The 24549-nt window shown below is 44.1% G+C and overlaps 1 protein-coding gene across 2 annotated transcripts in view; it reads right to left on the reverse strand.

Annotated features, from left to right (window-relative positions):
• The window catches only part of LOC119316761 (putative elongation factor TypA-like SVR3, chloroplastic), a 45804-nt gene extending 27570 nt beyond the window's left edge, over window positions 1-18234 (reverse strand). Inside the window, exons 1-10 of one of the 2 annotated variants that reach the window (XM_037591143.1) lie at window positions 18009-18234; window positions 17178-17284; window positions 16312-16515; window positions 15901-16077; window positions 15639-15791; window positions 14466-14555; window positions 2147-2281; window positions 1948-2064; window positions 1385-1536; window positions 1218-1302 (exon numbers count right to left, since the gene is read on the reverse strand). In XM_037591143.1, the coding sequence (XP_037447040.1) occupies window positions 1218-1302; window positions 1385-1536; window positions 1948-2064; window positions 2147-2281; window positions 14466-14555; window positions 15639-15791; window positions 15901-16077; window positions 16312-16515; window positions 17178-17284; window positions 18009-18219 (1431 nt within the window). In that variant the 5' untranslated portion in view covers window positions 18220-18234. Of the gene's footprint in view, window positions 1-1217; window positions 1303-1384; window positions 1537-1947; window positions 2065-2146; window positions 2282-14465; window positions 14556-15638; window positions 15792-15900; window positions 16078-16311; window positions 16516-17177; window positions 17288-18008 lie in introns of both variants that reach the window. The other variant, XM_037591142.1, reaches the window with a different exon arrangement.
• Window positions 18235-24549: the final 6315 nt, after the last annotated feature.

The following is a 24549-nucleotide window of genomic DNA, read 5'->3' on the forward strand; positions in this document are numbered from 1 at the left end:
CGGTCAGGCAAGCCATCGACCCAGTGGTTGCGGTTCTCGGGGTCGGCAGGAATGGGTGTGGGGCGGCGTGGAGGTGGAGAAGTCATCGGAGGCACCAAAGGGGTGGTGAAATAGTGAGGTGTGAATGCGTTTGGGCAATGAGGCGAGAGGGGTGGGACTTCCCATCCGTCTCCTACACTTCCCCAGGCATGCAGGCGAGAGCGACATGTAGCTCTGGAAAAAATGGCCGATTTGGCCATTCCCGCTCAACCTAGCCCAAGATTGCTTTATGGTTCGTGTGGGCCAGGAAGCTAATGCAGCCCAAGCAACCAAACGGGCCAATTTTGCACTGCCAGGGCCTGGTTGGGCTGGATACAGGCAACCAAACAGGCCCTTAGTGTATAGGCACTGTGCTAGCCATCGATTTGTGTTATATGTATGCTTCGTATAACCTAGAGGCCTTATCTCTTCGATACATTGTTACCCGGGGCCTCTTATGTTGTAGGCCTGGTACCTGGTTGTGGCCACGAGCCAGATGCAGCATTGCAACGGGGTGTTGGCGCGGAGGTCGCCGAGGAGGCTGCCAAGCTTTGTGACCATGTGCTTCATGGGACTGTACAAGGACACTGTGGGCAGCACCTCTGTGGGGGTGTCCATCGAGCGCAAGTTTAGGCACTCCAAGAACCTCTTTATCTCTACTACTTAAAAAATAAGTAGCATTCCTTTTCCTGCGAGGTAGAACTCTTCGTCAACCGGTTCCACCCCTCCCACCACATCCCTCCACTTATTTTTTCATCCAGCCGGTTTTTTTTCACTACGTCATATTTGGCCGCACCTTCCCAGTACGCCACTCAAATCACATTAATTTACTTACCTTTTGCAGCACTACATCAACTCCACCTTAATTGACTTACCTTTTGCAATAACATGGAATTACGCCGCTCAATTCCGCGCCATATTTTACCACACCTTCCCGTACGCCGCTCAATCACATTAATTTACTTAGCATGCATGACCTAGGCTACCAAATTATAATGGCGCCAAAATCAAAATTCTAACCCTTAGTGCTTCCTTCCTGCCCCATGCCATATAAGGTGGAATTACGCCCCCTTCAACCTTAACACAGACCTAGCCTTTATACATTAAATTGTTTTGGCTCCCGTGGCAAGGCATGGGTACATACCTATCAAATCAAATATATACAAAATTTCAGTTTTGTCATTTAGGGAGGGAAATACCTCATATGGCTCCAATAGCTTTCCATTTACTGTCTTGTTTATGACCTTTGGAGGTCCAATCATAAATTCATATCCTTCCCTCCGCCTATAAGCAATTATTAAAGAGAATACCAAAATTAGAGAACATACCAAGTGGCTGATAATGTCGAAAGGTTAGAAGTTCTTACATGTTCTCTATCAATATGGTGAGGTGCAGTGTGCCTCTGCCACTAACAAGAAATGTATCAGCAGTTTCCCCATCTTCTACTTTCATAGCCAAGTTCCTTTCAAGCTCACGATATAGCCTATCACGAAGATTTCGGCTAGTGACAAATTTCCCCTGGGATAAAGCCAAAGAGAGACATAGTTTCAGCACTAAGAAAGAAGAAACTCAACTACTGTAATTTACTATAAACTATTGAATTAGAATAGGCCATTCTTGACAGAAGAGCTTTAATAATTAATGGATCATTTTCCACCACATTGGAACACAATGGAGTAAAGCTTTACATCCGTGCAATACACTGACTTCAACTTCCTAAGCATTTCAGTTTCAGGAAAGCGTAGTACTACTTCCATTTAGCTTACCTACATGGGCATACAATGTGCAGTACAAGCATTACTCTCATTTGGACCAAAAGCGTTATAATTAAGATTCTCTTAGCCAGTTTTCAAATCTCTTTTTATTCCAGCAGAAGATCCTAAAAAGTAGGGATACAATGTTGTAAGTTAAAGTTAACTTTTGAGACACCTCTTTTCCAACAAAAGGTGAAGTGTTGATGGAGAAAGACATTCTAACTGTTGGTTCCTCAATTTTGATAGTGGGCAACGCTGTTCCAGAAACTTTATCAGCTATAGTTTCCCCAATCTGCAAAGTTTAAAAAAAAATCAGAACAGGTTATAAGGGTAAATATATACTAAATATATGAATGAACATGAAGAGCACCAACCATGATATCATTGATTCCACATACAGCACAAATGTCACCAGCACTAACAGATTCAACTGGAACGCGTCCGAAGTTCTCGTACACAAAAAGCTCACCTATTTTGCCAATTCTACAAGCATCATCTGGTGTACACACCTGCCCAATATCTTAATCAGTAGAAGCTATATATTGATTTGCTTTTTTTCTCAAACAAGGCCTAGCAAGATACACATCAGTTATGGGCCAACAAAGAAAACAAATGAGATAACATGGCTAGGTATGAAGATTATTATGATGGTTTCTGTTTATTAAGATTACAAGCACCTTTGGCAGAGAAAAATAAATTTTGAGTACCACCAATAGCTAGTCTACCGTCATTATTAAGGGTATCTTTGATTATAAGGAATTCCATAGGTATTTGGAGGATTAGAATCGTTAGGAATTTTTCCTATGTTGGGCGTTTGAGACATAGGATTGAATCCTATAGGATTTTTTCCTAAGGATTCCTTTGTACCATTCCATAGGAATTTTAGCATCCATTCAAACCACTTGGAAAGAATCCTTTGTGTGATGCAATCAAACAAACAAATGGGCATGACACTGCAATCCTATGGTTTTCCTATTCCTACGGCATTAAAATCCTGGAAATCAAAGAGGCCATAACATATTTAGTTTTTAAAAAGTATAGACTGGAATTATTTTTTCATTAACCGAGATATTTAATAGTTGCTCACATATATGCAACATACGGGGAGCCAATGAGAAAGGGTTGCACTAACATTTAACTGAGCTTCCAAAGAGATCTAGAGGTTACTCAGAACTGGAAATACTAAAGTGATTGCATGATCTTATATAGTTGATGTATTCTCTTAATACCTCCACAAACCTTAATATGGATAAAAAGAAGGTAACCTTAAATATAAGACTGAGACATGTTGGTACTGATAAAAGCTGCTTTGAGGCATCAATTAGGTAACATTTTTCCATAAAATACATCTACTGAGACAGCGTATACCTACCGCCTTATTATAATTTATTTATTTTCCACAAATTCACTCAGTGCCATCACAATTGGCTTGAGTTGGAAAATAGCATGACAAAGAAGGTTGATTTCACAATGCTATTTGAAAGGCCCAATATTCGAGAATATGGCATCGCCGACGCCATCCATTTTTCAACTAGTTGCATGTAAAATGACCCTCTCCAATAAGCTCCACTCTGCATTTTTTCAACTCTAGTGGTCACTTTTGTAGCCTATGCACGTCAGTTAGAGCTCAAACTATACATCTTTCTCACCCAATAGTACACTTTTCCTGGATGTGTGCTCTGTTGTGCTAGTTAGGAACTAACCTTAAACATTCTTGGTTTGGTGTTTGGTACTCCCGCCTTTAGTTTCACGTAATACGCCGCACATCTACAGATCCAAGTTTGACTAATAATCAGAGCAATATGCACCTTATGTGTGAAACAAAAAGTGATATCACTGGAAAATGCTTATAAATATAAATCCAATGATACCACTTCCATTCCATGCCCCACATATTATTTCACTGATTGTCAATCAAATTTGATTCTTAAAATGTGTGGGTTCTTTTACATGTTGTTGACACCAGATTTTGTCATGATACAAAACCCAATTAAGATGATCTTGGATGGAGAAAGTTTCAACATGAAAGTTCTTCGTCTCGTCGAGACAGATGATTTTAATATATAAATCGTCTTAATCCGAGATTGTATGCAAAAGTTAGAGCCAAAAACGCACAATGTTGCAGAAACCATGGAGATGGCCAGATGCCCAAAACCTTCTGTTGCTACCAGACTGTCCGGTAATTGGGACCAGACTGTACGGTCTGGGTCAATAAATACGTCAAAACCTTCTGTGTTGACCGGACAGTTTGGTCCGGTCGAGCGGACAATACAGTCCGAACCGAAATTGTGTATCTCCACGAATCTGATGCTTGCGGTGGCGATTAGGCCTTCAAGATGACCTCAAATCAAAAAACGTTCAACACGAAAGTTATTCGTCTCGTCGAAACGGTTAAATTTGCTTTTAGGTGCATCTTCATCTGAGGTCGTTTGTGGCTTGTGAGACCCAAAAACCGAACTGCTATCTCAGACTTGCCTAAATCCGAGTTCATAAATAGATGAGAGGTGACGGCCGATTAAACAACACACAATTGAACAATCAATCTACCACTTTTACCTTTACTTTTATTCTGCCTTTGTTCTTCTTCCTCGTTCTTCGTTCATTCTTCTTGTTGCAGGGCGGCGAACCTCAAGGCCCTGGGGGTGATCAGGTCGACCTAGGGCAGCCCATAGCCGCCGCACGCCCAGACGGGGTTTCTCCCGGACGTGTGGGGTTTCAGGTCTACAAAAGCGCCCGCCGGATTGCTTGCGCACCGCGCTTCCAGACGGGTTTTCTTCGACGTAAGCTGCGGTGCATCACCCTCGGCGTTGGAGGTACACGGTGACATGTTCGTGTGCGAACACACTTATTGGCGACTCCGCTGGGGACGAAGCTTTGAGCGGTCTCCAGCCCGTTCTTGCTACGAAGAGATCGTCATCTACGGTTTGTAATCTACAAAGGTAATATGAATACCCAATTCACTATTTAGATACAAATAATGCGTATGTTGTTGCTAGATCGTTTAATGAGCATAATGTGCCGGCTAGCCCTAGTTTTATCAATCATGCATCTAATTATGCGCAACAGCCGATTTAAAATAATCTTCATGCTCCAACTTCATATAATTTTAGCAACATGCAACATATGTATCCCAACTCCCATGCATCGGCAACCCCACAAATCTATATGCCCATGAACAACATGATGAGTTCAGTTAATCAAGTTGAGACACCACATGTAGGAACTTCCAAAGTATGCAACAAAGTGTTCCAACTTTTTATTCATCGGCAAATATTGCAGTATGTTAATCCAAACATGCCGGTGGATAGGGGAATTGGCCATACTACTACTAGTTATTCGGTCAATTACCCTCAAACATCATATGCTACACCTCATGCTACTAATTTTTGGCACCATATGCAACTGTTGATATTCATAATTCGGCTCCGCACCTTCAGGGTTATGGCCGAATAAGTGAAACTTCTGCAGGAGCACAAATGCCTTCACCTACTACCATGTAATATCATGTTCCCCATACACAACTATAGAATTTCGGCAACATCTCATTGCCGAAAGAGTCTAAAAGCATCGAGGGGCAACTATATCCAGACTGGGTAATTGAGAACAAGCTTACATTCTCTTGGGATTTGTGCAACTATATTCGCCAGGAACTAATAGAAGGCGGAGGCCTCATGACTTTACTATTGTAAAAGCTAGAGTTGTGCAAATGATGCATTCGACCAGTGTTGTACCATCCAGTGTACCCCCTAAACAATTGCAAAGTGTCGGCACCTCATTGCTGAAAGAACCTCAAAGTATTTGGGGGCAATTCATGAGGAGTTGATGGAAATTGCGATGAAAAAGTTTAAAGGTCGCCAAGCTGAGATGTGGGCTAAAATTAGACAAGAGCAAGAAGCCTTGCAAATTCAAAAATATAAAAGTATTGATTCAGGTAACAAAGAAAATTCGGTTATTGAAAAAGCCGAATCAAATAGCATGTGTACCGAATCTATTGGAGAAAAAGAGGATGCCAAGGCATTAGAGACTCATTCAAAAGTGGAGCAAAGTATTATTCAAGTGATACAACCATCATGCTCCCAGTGTGTATGAAGAGGTATGTCTAGCAAGTGATTTACCTATTTTCAGATTTGGTCACAACTTTATTGTTGATGTATCTATTAGGAGAAATCTTATAAATAATTTTGAAAGACCAATGATGAAGGTTAATTTACTTGTTAGCAATAAAATTGTTACAAAGCATATCGGTCAATACATTGTACCATTCAAAGAGACCGATAGTGACTTATTATTGCAGCCAAAGCTTTTCGCATTGCTTTATTTGAAGTTCATATTTAATTGGGTAGCTTTGCTTGCTCCATACTTGGCTTACGCATGGTCTCAATTGAGACACGTATGTTATAATTATTTTGATTTCAGAAATTTAAAGCCAAGGTTATACTCTATTGAGAAAACCAATGATAGTATAATTTGTTTTTCAAAGACATCGGACATAGAATGCAAAACACAATGCATAGCCGAATGGGGTGACGTAAAATCTGAACCATTCGTTTGCTTAACTCCAAAGCCGTTCTCACAACAAGATCGGCTAGAAAATAAAAAGTTTACCTTCAATTCAAGCATGTGTGATCAAATATTTGATTTGTTGCTGAAAAATAATTACATAAGAATTCTTGATCACCATGTCAAGCCATCAATTCAAGGACGAATGTATTGTAGGTTGCATCATTCGTTCAAACATAATTTTGAGGATTGCAATATGTTTCGTCAAATAGTTAAATCGGCCATTGACAAAGGACGACTAAAATTTGTTGAGACACCAAGAGATGACCGGTCTATTCCGATTGGTCCTGATGGCAAACGGTTTTTGCATCAGCTGCTTCAAGCTGGTCCATTTAAACATGAGAAAGTAAAAACTTCGGATATTGGGATCAAGCTTTCAAGTAAGGAAGTTGTTCAAGAGCACAATGATAATATTCTTGAGGGCGAAAATTCCACCAAAGTTGCAATGAAGACGCCAAGTACTGGGGGACAACAAGAAAATCCAAAGATCGATGCAAGCACAACCAAAGAAAGCAAAGGCCGAGGTAAGCGCAAAGGTAAAAAGTCAAAAGTCACTTTCGCACAGCTATTGGAAAAATATCAGAAGATAAGTGAGGAGAAGATTACTTATCGGCCAAGTAATTTAAAAGCATCAAGATCATTCCGCAGGCGCAAATCTGAGGACCGGCATTGGCAAAGGGGAAATTTCAATGAATCATATTCATATCCATATTTTGGGCCGTCAATGCCAATGCCATGGATACCTCCCTATGCTAATTTTTATCCATATTCACCATGGGACAGGTATGATTCAAGTGCACATTCTTCATCTTATTTTAGACCATCTCACAAAGATCATGCAGCTCCAAAAAGGCCCACGTTCAATAAACAATCATATGTTAAAGACCGCTTCACTCCAAAAGAATCGGTCCGGAGCACAAGGAAGAATAAGGAGGTGGTTGAGCAAGTCTATCGCGTTAAAAAAGATGGTTGTAAGTGTGCTACTTCAGATTTGATCTTAAAGGATAAAATTGAAGTGTTGACATTGGCTACTAAAGACAATGAGATGAGTCAATCAAGTGCCAAATCTCAAGAGAAGAAGCTGAAAGTGCACAAGGTAAAACAAGACTTGTCATTACTTTAAACAAAATCACAGCCGCATCTTATGTCGAACATGGCATGGGTTCCCAAAGTACTCCAAACAAGAATGGTGTGCAAGATTCCATCGCAAGAAGTGCGGCAAAGGTGAAGAAGGAAAAGAGTGGAAACTATGAACGACCAAGCCGAAGGTTTCAACATCTTTGGTCCACATATTATCCACATTCTCCAACTATGCTATTGATGTTGATGACATGGAATTCATCCTCGGGTATGATTGGTTACCCTCCAAGGACTTATTTTGATCCATGGACGCAATATAACTTCTTACATCATGCAAGGGTTTTACCACATCACCATACATTAGATTAGATGTATAGTGTTGCTAATCAAAGTGGCCTATATAACTATCGCCCTAAGCAAATACATGGCCGATATATCATTATCGGCCTAAGCACATATAAATGGCCGATGGAGTATTGACATCGTCCTTACACCGAAGTATTGCAAGTTATTTTTCAGCGCGCAAGCTTTGCCGAAAAACAGGGGGCATGTGTTAACACCAAATTTTGGCATGATACAAAACCCAATTAAGATGATCTCGGATGGAAAAAGTTTCAACATGAAAGATCGTTGTCTCGTCGAAAGGGATGATTTTAATATATAAATTGTCTTAATCCGAGATCGTATGCAAAAGTTAGAGCAAAAAACGTGCAATGTTGCAAAAATCATGGAGATGGCCAAACGCCCAAAACCTCATGTTGCTACCGGACTGTCCGGTAATTGGGACCAGACTGTCCGATCTGGGTCGAGAAATACATCAAAACCTTCTGTTGTGACTGGACATTCTGGTCCGGTCGAGCGGAGAGTCTGGTCCGAACCGAAATTGTGTATCTCCACGAATCTGGCGATTGCGGGGGCGATTAGGTCTTCAAGATGACCAACAACAACAACAACAACAAAGCCTTTAGTCCCAAACAAGTTGGGGTAGGCTAGAGGTGAAACCCATAAGATCTCACTGACTCTCATGTAAAAAATAAGCACACGGATAGCAAGCTTCCACGCACCCCTGTCCATAGCTAGTTCTTTGGTGATACTCCAATCCTTCAGGTCTCTCTTAACGGACTCCTCCCATGTCAAATTCGGTCTACCCCGTCCTCTCTTGACATTCTCCGCACGCTTTAGCCGTGCGCTATGCACTGGAGCTTCTGGAGGCCTGCGCTGAATATGCCCAAACCATCTCAGACGATGTTGGACAAGCTTCTCTTCAATTGGTGCTACCCCAACTCTATCCCGTATATCATCATTCCAGACTCTATCCTTCCTCATGTGGCCACACATCCATCTCAACATACGCATCTCCGCCACACCTAACTGCGCCACACCTAACCGGGTACATGATGTGCGGTTTCAGTACTACTAGGTGTGAGGAGGAGGTTAGCCTTGATGGGCAGGTGGTACCTCAGAAGGACACCTTTCGATATTTGGGGTCAATGTTGCAGGAGGATGGGGGTATTGATGAAGATGTGAACCATCGAATCAAAGCCGGATGGATGAAGTGGCGCCAAGCTTCTGGCATTCTCTGTGACAAGAGAGTGCCACAAAAGCTAAAAGACAAGTTCTACAGGACAATTGTTTGACCCACAATGTTGTATGGCAAAAAGCATACACCATGAGATATCTCCTTGTATATTCCTTGTGACCTCATCCATCACCAAGGCAAAAAGATAAGGGTTGAAAGCTGACCCCTGATGCAGTCCTATCTTAATCGGGAAGTCATCAGTGTCGACATCACTTGTTCGAACACTTGTCACAACATTATCGTGCATGTCCTTGATGAGGTTAATGTACTTTGTTGGGACTCTGTGTTTCTCCAAGGCCCACCACATGACATTCCGCGGTATCTTATCATAGGCCTTCTCCAAGTCAATGAACACCATATGCAAGTCATTCTTCTGCTCCCTGTATCTCTCCATAAGTTGTCGTACCAAGAAAATGGCTTCCATGGTCGACCTCCCAGGCATGAAACCAAACTGATTTATGGTCACGCTTGTCATTCTTCTTAAGCGGTGCTCAATGACTCTCTGCCATAGCTTCATTGTATGGCTCATCCGCTTAATTCCACCGTAATTAGTACAACTCTGAACATCCCCCTTGTTCTTGAAGATTGGTACTAATATACTCCGTCTCCATTCTTCTGGCATCTTGTTTACCCAAAAAATGAGGTTAAAAAGCTTGGTTAGCCATACTATCGCTATGTCCGCGATAGTACAACTCTGAACATCCCCCTTGTTCTTGAAGATTGGTACTAATATACTCCGTCTCCATTCTTCTGGCATCTTGTTTGCCCAAAAAATGAGGTTAAAAAGCTTGGTTAGCCATACTATCGCTATGTCCACGATAGTACAACTCTGAACATCCCCCTTGTTCTTGAAGATTGGTACTAATATACTCCGTCTCCATTCTTCTGGCATCTTGTTTGCCCAAAAAATGAGGTTAAAAAGCTTGGTTAGCCATACTATCGCTATGTCCGTGAGGCCTTTCCACACCTCAATGGGGATACAATCAGGGCCCATCGCCTTGCCTACTTTCATCCTTTTTAAAGCTTCCTTGACCTCAGACTCCTGGATTCGCCGCACAAAACGCATGCTGATCTCATCAAAGGAGTCTTCCATTTCAATGGTAGAACTCTCATTCTCCCCATTGAACAGTTTGTCAAAGTACTCCCGCCATCTATGCTTAATCTCCTCGTCGTTCACCAAGAGTTGGTCTGCTTCGTCCTTGATGCATTTGACTTGGCCAATATCCCTCGTCTTCCTCTCTCGTATCTTGGCCATCTTATAGATGTCCCTTTCGCCTTCCTTCGTGCCTAACCGTTGGTAGAGGTTCTCATATGCCCGACCCCTCGCTTCACTGACAGCTCGCTTTGCGACCTTCTTCGCCATCTTGTACTTCTCTATATTGTCCGCACTCCTATCTAGGTATAGGCGTTTGAAGCAATCTTTCTTCTCTTTAATCGCCTTCTGGACAACATCATTCCACCACCAGGTATCCTTATCTTCGCTTCTTCTCCCCTTGGACATTCCAAACTCCCCCGAGGCCACCTTACGAATGCAAGTCGCCATCTTCATCCACACATTGTCCGCATCCCCTCCTTCCTCCCAAGGGCCCTCCTTAATGACCCTCTCCTTGAACGCCTAAGCTACCTCCCCCTTGAGCTTCCACCACTTCATTATGGCGACTTTGGCGTTATCCCGCTGGACACGAATCCGAAAGCAGAAGTCAGCAACCACCAGCTTATGCTGAGGTACAACACTCTCTCCAGGTATCACCTTACAGTCTAGGCACGCACGCCTATCTTCTCTTCTCAAGAGGATGAAATCAATCTGGCTAGAGTGTTGGCCACTACTAAAAGTCACGAGATGTGATTCTCTCTTTCTAAAGAGGGTGTTAGCTACAATCATGTCGTAGGCTAGAGCAAAGCTTAAGACATCTTCTCCTTCTTGATTCCTGATGCCATAGCCAAAGCCCCCATGTGCCCCTTCAAAACCTGTGTTAGATGTACCCACGTTGCCATTGAGGTCTCCTCCTATGAAGAGCTTCTCGCCAATCGATACACTCCTAACCATGTCTTCCAGGCCTTCCCAGAACTCCCTCTTGGTGTTCTCATTGTGGCCTACTTGCAGGGCATACGCGCTGATAACATTGAGAACTAAGTCCCCAACTACCAGCTTGACCAGGATAATCCGGTCCCCACGTCTCTTGACGTCTACCACTCCAAACTTGAGGCTCTTGTTGATCAAGATGCCTACGCCATTTCTGTTTGCAGCCGTCCCCGTGTACCACAGCTTGAAGCCGGTATCCTCCACCTCCTTCGCCTTCTGTCCCCTCCATTTGGTTTCTTGGACACAAAGGATATCGACACTTCTCCTCACCGCTGCATCCACTAGCTCCCGAAGCTTCCTTGTCAGAGATCCTACGTTCCAGCTACCTAAGCGAATCCTCCTAGGCTCGGCTAGCTTCCTTACCCTTCACACTCGTCGAGTCAAATGCGAAGACCCTTGCTCATTTTCCACTACATCCGGGCACCGATGTAGCGCGCCACTAAGGATGCGACGACCCGATCCTCGCTCACTTGCCACCATATCCGGATCAAGATACGGCGCACCATCAGGGGGGTGGCAGCCCGGCCCTTGCCCATTTTCCACCACACCCAGGTTCCGATGTGGCACGTCGCTGAGAGCGTTACGTCTTCAAGATGACCCCGAATCAAAAAACGTTCAACACGAAAGTTGTTCGTCTCGTTGAAACAGTTAAATTTCCTTTTGGGTGCATCTTCATCCGAGGTCGTTTGTGGATTGTGAGACCCAAAAACCGAACTGCTATCTCAGACTTGCCTAAATCCGAGCTTGGTTAATTTTGGAAAGATTTTGGATGGGATTTGAAGTCTTTTTCTTGTACGGGAAGTCCAGACGCCTCATAAATAGATGAGAGATGACGGCCGATTGAACAATACAAAATCGAACAATCAATATACCACTTTTACCTTTATTTTTATCTTCTCCCTTTGTTCTTCTTCTTCCTCGTTCTTCGTTCGTTCTTCTTGTTGAAGGGCAGCGAACCTCGAGGCTCTAGGGGCGATCAGGTCAACCTAGGGCAGCCCATAGCCGTCGCACGCCCACACGGGGTTCTCCTCCCGGGCGTGCCGGATTGCTTGCGCACCACGCTTCCAAACGGGTCTCCTTTGACGTGAGCTGCGGTGCATCACCCTCGGCGTTGGAGGTAGCGGTGACATGATCGTGTGCTAACACATGTAAAGATAGTGAAGAGTATTTTTTCAGAACTTTGGGTACAAAAAACCCAAAGTGGTCGGACCCTTCCCTCGACCCTGCGCAAGCGGCGGGGCCGGGCCTGGGGAGGGGAAGGGGGCGGCCTCCCAGGGCCCCCAAAATCCAGGGGGACCTGCCACGTACGTATATAGCCCATGACCTACAGGCCAAGGGAAGCAAGAACGCTAGACGCAAATGCCTGTGACCATGAGGAACGGGCCATGTACTAGTTGACAGCAACGTTCGCATGCATATGCATCCCATTACCACCCAGACGCTGCGACATAGGTAGCCCAGGAAGGAATAAACGACATCCGATCACGAGAAGTTGCGATCGCACATATCCTTCCGATCGCGGGTCACGACAATCCCTAATCTCGAGCCTCCATCACCAGGCGAGTCAGCGCTGCCGTTAGGCCATAGTACGCACACAGATGAACTCCATTCTCCAGTCTCCACTCTTCAGGCGCTAGATGGACATGCACATCACCAAGCACCTTCTTCCACCGATCCACATCGCCCGACGCCTGATCATCAACAAAGATTTGACCGACCGGAGGTATACAGTATTACTAATTTATTATTGTCTATATTCATATGAGTATTGGTAATTAAGTAATTTATCTTCACATACACTATGCATAGCTTACAAACTTTTGGTGCATCTTTTTATTTAAATTTAGCACTGTGTTATTACATGTGCATAATAGAAAAAAGAAAACACTGTATGGATGACTTGATAGAAACACATTGAGAAGCTATTGACAAAAAATATCAAGAGTAACACCAGTACTTCAACTGATGAGTTGGCAATAGTCGTTGTTTATGGATCAAAACATTTAAAAGAAGACTTTATGATAATATCAATAAATTATTTGACATAAATGTTGATTTTGGATGCATTAAAGTTTCTATTGGAAACATATGCATATTGATTACTATAGTAATGTTTTTATACTAAAGGGCCCCGAGTTGTAGTTTTGCCCTGGGCCCCCAAAATCCTAGGGCCGGCCCTGGCAAGCAGGAGCTAGGTGCACTGGGTTGCCATTTTTCTGCAAGCCTCAGAATGGAAAGATGGAAAGGGAATAAAACAAGATCTTCAGAAGAAATTCACGGCCAAATAAACATGGAAAGTGCCACATAGAAGGGAGTCTACAGCCAGAATGCGGTAGCCAAAAGAGGGAGATAGAGCTGCCTAGCTCTCTCCTAGAGTCGCATCTGCACAAGTGCAGAGCTGCCACAGGATTCGTCTGCTCTTTATCTTGCAATACTTGCTCACTGCGCTCCCAAGTCCTCCAAGAAATGTGGAGTGTGGCATAGCATGTACCACGACAGCAATGAGTTCCGTCTCCTCCCCCTCCTGCTATGTCCTTTCGCAACTCCCGCATGTTACTCAATAAGCTTCTTTAAGTCTTTATTTTGGTGGCGGCTATTGCTTCAACTCCTACCATGCTATTTGAGAGAATCATCACGGCTATGCTGTGTCAACCTTCAACCTTGGAATACATCACAAGGAATGAGGCTCGGTCCCGATAACACGAACGGCAGGAAGAAAATTTGTCATTCCGGAAAATGTATCTTTAATCTTTATTATTGGCATTAACAAAAAAACAGTCTCGAGTGTACGCTTTAGCTTTCTTATAAGTGCTGAGCGATGATAAAATGCCTCGCTTTGGCCTAGGGGAAGCATTAGGGGGACAACGAGGTACTTCTGTGAGAAATTGGTCTTCGCCGGTGAGAAATCGGCCTTCTCAGATGAGGACTGAGTGGTAGTCCTTCGGCGAGGAATTGACAACCCCGGTGAGGAATAGGTAATTAGGCATTCTCCGGCAAGGAATCGACAACCACAATGAGAAATAGGCATTCTCCGGTGAGGCATAAGCCTGCTCAGGAGAGAACAATGCAAACAAAAAAAACTAGGAGTTAATTCTCCTCTATTTCCTATGTTTCAATCGCCAAGAGCTGGGCGACAACCTTTCAGTAAGGGTAAATTTTTGAACATTGGGTATATGCAACTAAAGGCAAACTTATTATCAATGGTGATTCGCAACTCCGCAACAATTGTGATGGCACGTAGAAACTTTATCCTTTAATTTTCTGTTGCGCCAGGATTAGTTTATTTATCCCTAAACTTGTGTCTCCCCATGGTGGGACACTCTTCCTTATAGGTGTTGGAATATTGTTGCTTATGCTATCATGCAGAAGAACGAATTGATCAAAATCATACCTTCACTTCCATGCCTCGTTTTAGTTCTCCTGCATGCAGTCGTCCAATTGCTATCCTTCCTTTATGTTCATCATATTCGGTACTAGTTACCTGTATATAAATGAGCAATTGAGTGCAGAATTGGAAGCAGTGAAATATAACTACTAATATTACTCATGACCATCGAAATATGCTGGGAATTCATGAAACCAATTTTGGTGAGATATTTCAAAGGAAGATAGATCGACCATGTTAACAAAGAAAGAAGGAGGGTCTCTTGCTGGCCGAAGGGTTGGGATGCAACAGGTTGACTATTAGTTCTGATAGCACTGAAGTGATTGAGGCCATGAAGAGTGACATGCATGCTGCGGCTAATGAAGCAGCGATCTTCAATGATTGCTACTTCATGCCCAGAGAGTTTGTGAAAGTTTCCTTCGAACATGAGAACCGAGAGGCAAATACGATTGCTCATGAACACTTTCCCAGCTTGCTAAGTATAATGATTCTAGCACATGGATAGATGTTCCTCCTCCCTCAATTGTATCTCTTTTAGTCAATGATGTAACCTTATTTTCCAATAAATAAAGAGATACCTTTGATTGTCAAAAAAAAAGAAAGCAATGCGTGAAATAATGCATGGTAAGTTTCAACAGAAATAAGTCAGTGAATATGGAATATAGAGCATAATTCATGACTATGAAAGCTGCTCTATATTCTCTCCGGAATATTTCAAAGGAAGGTACTGACATAGGTGCATGGTAAGTTTCTCCGACTTCAAAATAGCAATGGCATACTTGTAACAGAATTATGTAAATGTGCATGTGATATCAATCATGTTGACCTGAACTTAAACATGAATTATGGTACAAGCGACATTAGCTCTCCATGAGTACAAAGATTTTTTTTCTTCATTGAGAATGTAAAATTTCAGCTATCTCAAACATACATAACTTAATTTCCATAACATGGCTTTGAGCATCTTAGAATAAATGTATTCCTAACCATAGAATGGATTGGAGCATCTCAAACGTATGCTTCATAATAGATGAAAATACAACTATAGTTGAGACCCAATTTATAGTATTATAGCTTAGGAGGTATTGTGTAGATGTAATCCAGCATAATCATAGAAAATCAAGCATTGCAGATGATACATGAAAATTTGACATATAAACGACAAACTTTATAACTCACAAGCATTTGGAGGGCACCATCTTTCTCAATGTGTGGTTCAGGTATACATCTAAGAATAGCCTCAAAAAGGGGTCCAAGATCGTCAGCCAGATTATCTGCGGAGATCCCAGCCTTTCCTTTGAGGCCAATTGCATAGACTGTTTGGAAATCACACTATTGTTGGCAAAACAAAAACATGAGTACTAGGATATGACCAGTGTTAAAACCTAATACTCAAAAAAGAGTAAGTTAAATGAATAACAATCCAGGCATAGCTCCTCACCTGTTCATCTGTTGCATTTAATTCGATAAATAGCTCAAACGTTGAATTAACTACAAACTCTGGACGAGCAATAGGTCTGTCAACCTTGTTTACAACTACCACAACAGCATGTCCAAATTCTAGAGCTTTCTTCAGAACAAATCTTGTTTGTGGCATAGGTCCCTCCACAGAATCAACCTACATAGGAGAAAGGCTTAATGAATCAGATGGTCGTTCACATGTTGCCTCAAGTGACACTAGACACTATTTGGAAAATATGTTTGACAGGATCTAGGGAGACATGCAGTGGAAGATTGAACAGCTACGGTAATGCTCATAGGAATTCAAATATGTGTCCTCAAAAAGGTCATAGGCATTAAATAAGAAACATGCCATTTAATAAAAACAAAACAGTAGCTAGTAGCATAGTACCACTAGGAGAATTCCTTCCACCATGTTGAGAACACGTTCCACCTCCCCACCAAAATCTGAATGCCCAGGAGTATCAATTATATTGATTTTGGTACCCTTATAGGTTATTGATGTATTTTTGCTCAGTATAGTAATTCCTCTTTCCCTCTCCAGATCATTAGAGTCCATTATCCTTTCCTGCACAACTTGATTGTCTCGGAAAACCTGCATAAGGTAAACATTCAGGGTAATAAGACGATTGAAAATTTCATAGTAAATACACTCTAGATTTGTGCTACAACATGGTGATTCAACAGAAATAAGTCACACAAAAATAAAATATATCTGAGCACAGCTCTTAATATTACTAAAGCCTGCAATTTTGTGTCACAATACAGGATAGGAGGTAAACTGAAGAATGACACAGCAAACAAAAGTTACGCAGATATTTTGTGGAGAAAACCCACACAACTAAAAGTAAATAAGTATGCACAACAGTTTCAGGTGGGTATAGGAGTAGCCTCCACAGCACCTATGGGACTCTAAACAACACCATGTTTGTGATGACTCAAACCAGTTCTATGGACCTGCCAGACTGAACAAAGAGTAAAGATCAATAATTTAGAGCCCATACAAACAATGTGAAAGCAACCCACCAAGACCAGACCAAAAAATCAGTTCTATTATACTAACAAACCAAACAAGATCAAATATCAAGGAATCAAACGGAACAATAGTATGGCAATATGTGGGAGAGCTTGTCTTATATTTGCAAAGTGTGCTTGCCTTCTAAATAAAGCTTCCATCACTGAGAAATTTAATTCGCAGCCAACTCACTTGAAGTAAATTAGCCTCACAGAGCAAAACATAGTACTTCTGGGATGTACCTTGGATTGTCTTAACATTGAATCCACCAAAGTTGTCTTCCCATGATCAACATGAGCAACAATTGCAATATTTCTCACATCTCTTCTAGTTGCTTGACTACTAGTCCCTGCTAAATAATCCAGTGAAGTATATAAATTAGCATCATCCAAAAAGAAGTGAAGTCAATATACGTAGGAAAATTTCATGGAGAATGCATAAGCACTGGGTTCTGATGATAGCAAGTCAAACTGTTTTTTTTTTTAACTAAAGTACCAAGTATCCAGATGAAGATGAATTTCAACGTAGAAAGGCCCAAGTGTGCATGTATTTTACATAAATTACTATTTCAACAAACTCAATCTAACATTAGAAAAAATATCAGAACCTTGCACCGTCATTGGTTAGCGCTTAGGAGCTATCGGTGTGTAAAGCCACGATCGCAGCGCTTAGGAGCTATCGGTGTGTAAAGCCACGATCGCCACATCTGTGCGCTGACACGAATGAGCGTCTCCTCTTCAATTCTAAAGCAACAGGGTGCTCACTCCTCCAGTTATTACATGACCAGAAAACACTGGAGCCATGCAGACAAAGTTAACCATCTCTTGCACATTACCGGCTCATTTCAGTCCGTGTCACCAAACTGGTGGGCACATGAAAATCATCATTGACACACTCTGCGAAATCACTTACAGGGTCCCCTAAAAGAAATCACTTACAAGGCACTCAACAGCCTCGCGCACTGAACTACCTCAGTTTGTTCCCAGTATCATGCCACCGTTTCGTCCCTGAATCTAAATTCCGGGTTTCCAATCGTGCCGAGGAAGAAGGAAGCAAGCAAAGATTTCACTTACCAGACGGAGACGGGGAGTCGGCGCGCTCCTTGACCTCCTGCTCAAGGGAAGCTGAGGCCCTGATGGAGCGGGGCCGCCGGCAGCGGGAGTGGGGAGGCCGCAGGAGGAAGCATCGGCCGGCGGAGAGGTTCGAGGAGCTGGCCGACGCCGGCGGCGGCGCGAGGCGGTGGGCGGAGGGGCCGGCGCGGAGGGTGATGGTCTGCATCTGCATGACTAGGCGGGTGGCTTGGGTGGGTTTGGGGGGTTTTGTAGGGCGGGAGGAAGGCGGCGGAGCCTTGGAGGATAACGGCCATGGCTTTGGTGGCTGCGGCTGTGTGCGCTGCGAGGCGGGCCACGTCGTCCGCCCGGAAAATATACTACTACGACTAGACTACGAGTCCCCCTAAAAAAAACTAGACTACCAGCAGGGCCCTGTTCGGCAGGTCTCCAGTCCCCATTTTTGAAGGAAAAATATCAGGTAATATCATGCCTTAGATGCTCCCATGATACGATCTTCTGGTCCATCGGATCTCAGATTTAATGGTTCCTAGAAGGTTCTGAAAGGTTGCCGTACTTGTTCGGAATTTTTAGACTTCAAAAGGTCTTTTTCGCAAAATGTTGAAAGCCTTCGGCTCCTAGAAGCTCGTATCATGGGAGCATCTAAGGCTCCGTATCATCTGATACTCTCCCCACTTTTCAACTCTCAGCTCCATCTGCATGCACAGTGTGTGAAGCGGCATTTTTGCAACTCCGAAAAAATGGCATACAAGCCGCTCCGCTATAGGAGGGCATGGAGCCAACGCGTTCGGTGCCACTCCGCAGCTACACCGGCCGCTTCAGGAGCTGAGCTGCGGAGCAAAGGCCTGCTTCACTAGATATCAAGAGCAACTCCAATAGCCAGTGTAAAAATCTTTCATGAAGTTGTCAGATGTCAGACAACAACTTTTCTCGGTTCCGTAAATTTTTCACTTAAAGTTCTTTATTTTCTGTTTTTCATTAAACAAGCTTAGGACCCGTAAATCACTGGACGATGTTGTCTGACACCATTGCCTTGCGAGTTGTGGAAGTGAATCCTCAGACTTACTAAGGGAAGTCAAGGAAGCTACATGAACCTGGCTTTCCTTCAGCAGTTTCATGAACAGTGCTATAATACAACGATTTCACAATGATAATTGATGTACAGTAGTTGGCCATCTATAGTAGTTTGTTCATTGTGCTAGGTCTCTGACTTGCCTTCTCTATTTCACTAAAGGAGAATAATGTAGCTCCCTGGCTTCCCTCTGCAAGTCAGAGGATCCACTTACGCGAGTTGGGTGACCCGCGGTGAGCTCCTAGCGGCGGCGACGCGGGGAGGCATGGCGTGGCCGCGTTGGGAGGCTGGACGGCCAGTGGCTGGACGGCGTGGGCAGGTGGAGAGGCGGAATGGCGCAGGCCAATAGCAGGGCGTAGGCCTGAGTCGGCATGGTGGTGTGGTCAGACTTGCACGAGACGGGCATACAGTGGAGCGGCGACACGAGACAGCGGCAGCTGTGCAGCGGTACAACCTGGCATGTCTATGACGCAGGAGACGAGGTTGCATGAGGATTCCTTCGGTGAACTTTCAAGCGGTTGCCTACCCAACAAATTATAGAGAGGATGGCTTCCTGTATGGTTGAGGGAATGTCAGGTTATTTGTTGTAGGGTGAAACCCTAAAGAGGATATTTTCACACTTGGAGGGGGAACGAGGAAGAACACACAAGAATACAAGGAGGAAATCACTCAAACAAACCCAAATAACACATCCACTAGAGTAGCATACATGAAATCCACAAGTATACAAGGACAATTCAAGGAAAATAACACTAGGGTAAAAGTTCTTCCCACTCCTAGGAGATGTGGTCTTGATGTTGATCTTCTTCAAAAGGAGGCCTTGATAATCCACAAGGATTCTTCTCAAGATGGGAGCTTTGTGACGCCCGGATATTTAAGCTACAGTAACCCTTCACTAATATTGCCACTTCACCACGATTATTGTTGCCAATCCTCACTTGATCCAAATCATGATTCAAAATCAAATTCAAAATTCAAAGTCAAAAATTCAAATTTGCCAAATATGAAAACTAAAATGTTCAAAGTGTGGCAAATAATCCCTGGATATTTGTCATGTTGGAACCAACCTCTTTTAGATTCCTAAAGTGTCCCTAGAATTTATTTAGTGGTCCAGCAGCATTTAAAATTGGCCTTTTCAATTTCTAAAAATAGCTGGACACTCCCAAATGCTTTGGAACTTGTTGTAACAACCCAAAATGTCGCTCTGTATTTTTGTGCCAAATTTTGTGGTAAAAAAACTCATTTAGTAGCTCAAATAAAAGCAAAGTAGTAAAGAATTATTGTAAAAAAAACCTAAACTACTGGTGGACTGGGCTCTAGATCAACAGTGGGAGTCCAGCCCACCTTGCCACCTCCTCCTTCCTACTGCTCACCAGGAGCGTCGTGGACGCGTGAGCCCCGTCCATGGCCGTGGATGGCCACAAGGCGGCAATCCGCCCCTGCCCCCGACCACAAGACGCCGGCAACCCCCTCCCCACGCCCTTGGACGAACCCTAGACCCCCAGATCCCCTCCCCCCTTTCTCTCGTTCCCCTCGCATCACTGTTGCCGCGTTCATGACCACCCGTAGCTGCTGCCACAATGGCCATCGCCGTCGTCACGTCTCCGGCTACCCCGCACCTCACCACCATCTAGGAGTTTCGTGGGGGTTGTCTTCATCGCCTCCAACTCTAGATCTGAGCTGGGAGGCCGCAGCTCGTCGTCTTCGCCTTCTTCTTCTCCGTCGGTTGCCGATGGATGCTGTCGTCGATTCTCCATCATCAGAGCCACCCCGAACCCACTAACCTGCCCTACCCGACCGTGGTGAGCTCCTCGCTCTGTGCCCCGACTTTCCCCCTCGATCTGTTGCCTTAGCCACGCCTTGAGCTCGTCGTGGTCAACATCCCGCGCTCGTGCTAATCCTACTGCCACCGCACGTTGCACGCGCCACGAACGCGTACGCGTGCTCGTTCACCGCACACCTCGCCCCGCTTGCTGCTCAGTGGCGCCCGCTCGCCTGCTTCCACACGCACCGCCTCGCCTGGACCGCGCCTCGAGCCAAGCTGCCGCGCCCAGGTGCGCCCCTGGGCCACTGTAACACCCACGACGCGGCTATATCTCCCACGTGTCAGAGCACGACTTAGAGGCATAACCGCATAGTAGGCATGTCGCAAGAGGGGTAATCTTTACACATCCCATGTACTGAATAAGAAAGGGATAAAGAGTTGGCTTACAATCGCCACTTCACACAATACATAAATATAGCATTACATCATCTAGAATACAATCAAGGTCCGACTACGGAACCAAAATAAAGAAAGACCACCCCTAATGCAAAAGATCCCCGATCGCCTCGACTGGGCTCCACTACTGATAAACCGGAGATGAAACAACACAACGAACACGATCTTCATCGAGCTCCCACTTGAGCCCAGCTGCATCATCTACACTGGTATCAACGGCACCTGCAACTAGTTTTGGAAGTAATCTGTGAGTCACGAGGACTCAGCAATCTCACACCCTCGCGATCAAGACTATTTAAGCTTATGGGTAGGGAAAAAGGTAGTGAGGTGGATCTGCAACAAGCACTAGCATTTATGGTGGCTAACTTACGCAAATGAGAGCGAGAAGAGAAGCAAAGCACGGTCGTGAACTAGAAGTGATCAAGAAGTGATCCTGAAACTACTTACGTTCAAGCATAACACGGGAACCATGTTCACTTCCCGGACTCTGCCGGAAAGAGACCATCACGGCTACACACGCGGTTGATGCATTTTAACTAAGTTAAGTGTCAAGTTCTCTACAACCGGACATTAACAAATTCCCATCTGCCCATAACCGCGGACACGGCTTTCGAAAGTTCAAAACCCTGTAGGGGTGTCCCAACTTAGCCCATCACAAGATCTCACGGTCAATGAAGGATATTCCTTCTCCCAGGACGACCCGATCAGACTCGGAATCCCGGTTACAAGACATTTCGACAATGGTAAAACAAGACCAGCAAAGCCGCCCGATGCGCCGACATCCTGATAGGAGCTGCACATATCTCATTCTTAGGGCAACACCGGATGAGCAAGATGTCAGGTTGGCATAGACCCTGGTTGCCCAGGGGGCGCCGGGCATCGCTCAGGTTGGACCAAGACTTAGAGAAGCACTGGCCTAGGGGGGTTAAAATAAAGATGACCCTTGAGTCTGCAGAACCCAAGGGAAGGTGACATGTTGTTAGCGCAAATGTACAACCAAGGTTGGGCCTTACTGGAGGAGTTTTATTCAAAGCGGACTGTCAAAGGGTTCCCATTATAACCCAACCACGTAAGGAACGCAAAATAAAGGAACATAACACCAGTATGACGGAAACTAGGGCGGCAAGAGTGGAACAAAACACCAGGCATAAGGCCGAGCCTTCCACCCTTTACCAAGTATACAGGTGCATTAAAGTAACCAAGATATAATAATGATATCCCAACAATATCCATGTTCCAACATGGAACAAACTTCATCTTCACCTGCAACTAGCAACGCTATAAGAGGGGCTGAGCAAAGCGGTAACATAGACAAACAACGGTTTGCTAGGAAAGGTGGGTTAGAGGCTTGACATGGCAATATGGGAGGCATGATATAGCAAGTGGTAGGTATCGCGGCATAGCAATAGAGCGAGCAACTAGCAAGCAAAGATAGAAGTGATTTCGAGGGTATGGTCATCTTGCCTGCAAAGTTCTCCGAGTTGATGTAAGCTTGATCCTCGTAAGCATACTCAACGGGTTCCTCGATCACGTAATCGTCTCCCGGCTCTACCCAACGCAAGAACACAAGCAAGGGAAAACACAATCAACCATGGTGCAATGCGCAAGCAACATGATGCAAAACATGGCATGATATGCGGGATGTAATATGCAATGCATATGCGGGCTTCGGAAGGAAAAGATTGAACCAGGCCTCAACTTGGCAAATCAAGTGCGCCGTTGGAAAGATGAGTTGATTTCGGTCGAAATCGATATAAAGATCACCGGAATCGGATGCACAATTTGCAAATGGCAAGCAAAACAATAATGGCACAATCCTGCAATTACAGCACGATGCCATCTAGAATGCAACAAGAAACTAAGCTACTGCACTCCAACATAGCAACAAAGCACATGACAGTGATCTACTCAAGATGCTTGACAAAAGATGAACACTGAGCTACGACTAAATCACACAAGAGTAGGTTCAAACAAGCATGGCAAAAGTGCAAAAGATATCAGCTTCACAGACTTAGTGAAAATACTAACATGCCAGTAATTAACATCAGGAAGCAATGTTTAGAGCAAGATAACAACATGCTACAGGATCAGATCATAGCAATACAAGGCATGGCATGAATCTACTCAAAGCATATAACAAAAGTCCCTTACTGACCATAAGCCAAAAAGGATCAGAAGATATGATGGCACCCATGTAAACATAGCAAGTTTGGTTAACAGATTCAGACACAGCAGAAAACTGGACATGGCATAAACAGAATTATGAAGGCATGTTTGCAAGCTCGATGCACTCAACACAAGGTATTGCATGACAAACTAAGCATACTCCCAGCAAGAAGACATGATCAAGAAGCTAACCATGGCAAGAACAAGTTCATAGCATGCATGGATCAACTACAACAACCTTGGTAAAATTGATTAACACGTAAACAATCTGCCAGGAACATTTTATAAGAAAAGTAGAGCAAGATTTAGTCATGCTAGGTTACTCCATAAATGCAAATAGGGACATGGATGGATAGAGCACAACCATATATCAAAATCATCCTTACTGAACATACTCAAAAGAAGCATGGATCACTCTGTAGCAGCATGAATACATGGCATTAAAATAACAACAGAGCAAATACTTGGTGAAATTCTAAGTCCCTGAAATCAGCAATAACACGAGAGCTACTTTGCATGCTTGTGCTAGTCACCACATTGATCACAAAAATACGTGGCATACACCCCTGTAAAGATGGCATGGCATAGCCTAAAACACATGTAGAACTCATGCTCATATGCAGCACACAATAATCATGGCAAAATTGACAAATGCTCATAAACTGATAAAAATCATGAACTAACATTTTATAGCACTCTTGGATCAACAATTTGGGCATCAAGATGGACTCAAGCAAGCATGGCACAATGGAACGAAATGAAGAGGACATCCAGATGAACATTTTGATATATCATGCACGCAAAATGGAGGGACGAGCACAAAGTTATGGCATGTCGAACAGAGCTAGAAAATAACTTAGAGAAAAAGAGGGGGAGGTTAGACCTCAAATCTAGGGTTTACTCCGGCATGGATATCGAGGATCACCAGAGGACTTCGCCGGAGAGGAAGAAGAGGTGGGCGTGGAGCTCGGCGACGCGGAGGGTCTGGGGCGGCGCGGCCGAACGCGCTCGCCGAGGCAGCGCGAGCGGCTCCTGCCGGGGCGGCGCGGGCGGAGACCGGCGACGTCAGCCGGCGAGGAGGCGGC

Source organism: Triticum dicoccoides, chromosome 6A (assembly GCF_002162155.2).
Source record: "Triticum dicoccoides isolate Atlit2015 ecotype Zavitan chromosome 6A, WEW_v2.0, whole genome shotgun sequence".
Classification (NCBI taxonomy): Eukaryota; Viridiplantae; Streptophyta; class Magnoliopsida; order Poales; family Poaceae; genus Triticum; species Triticum dicoccoides.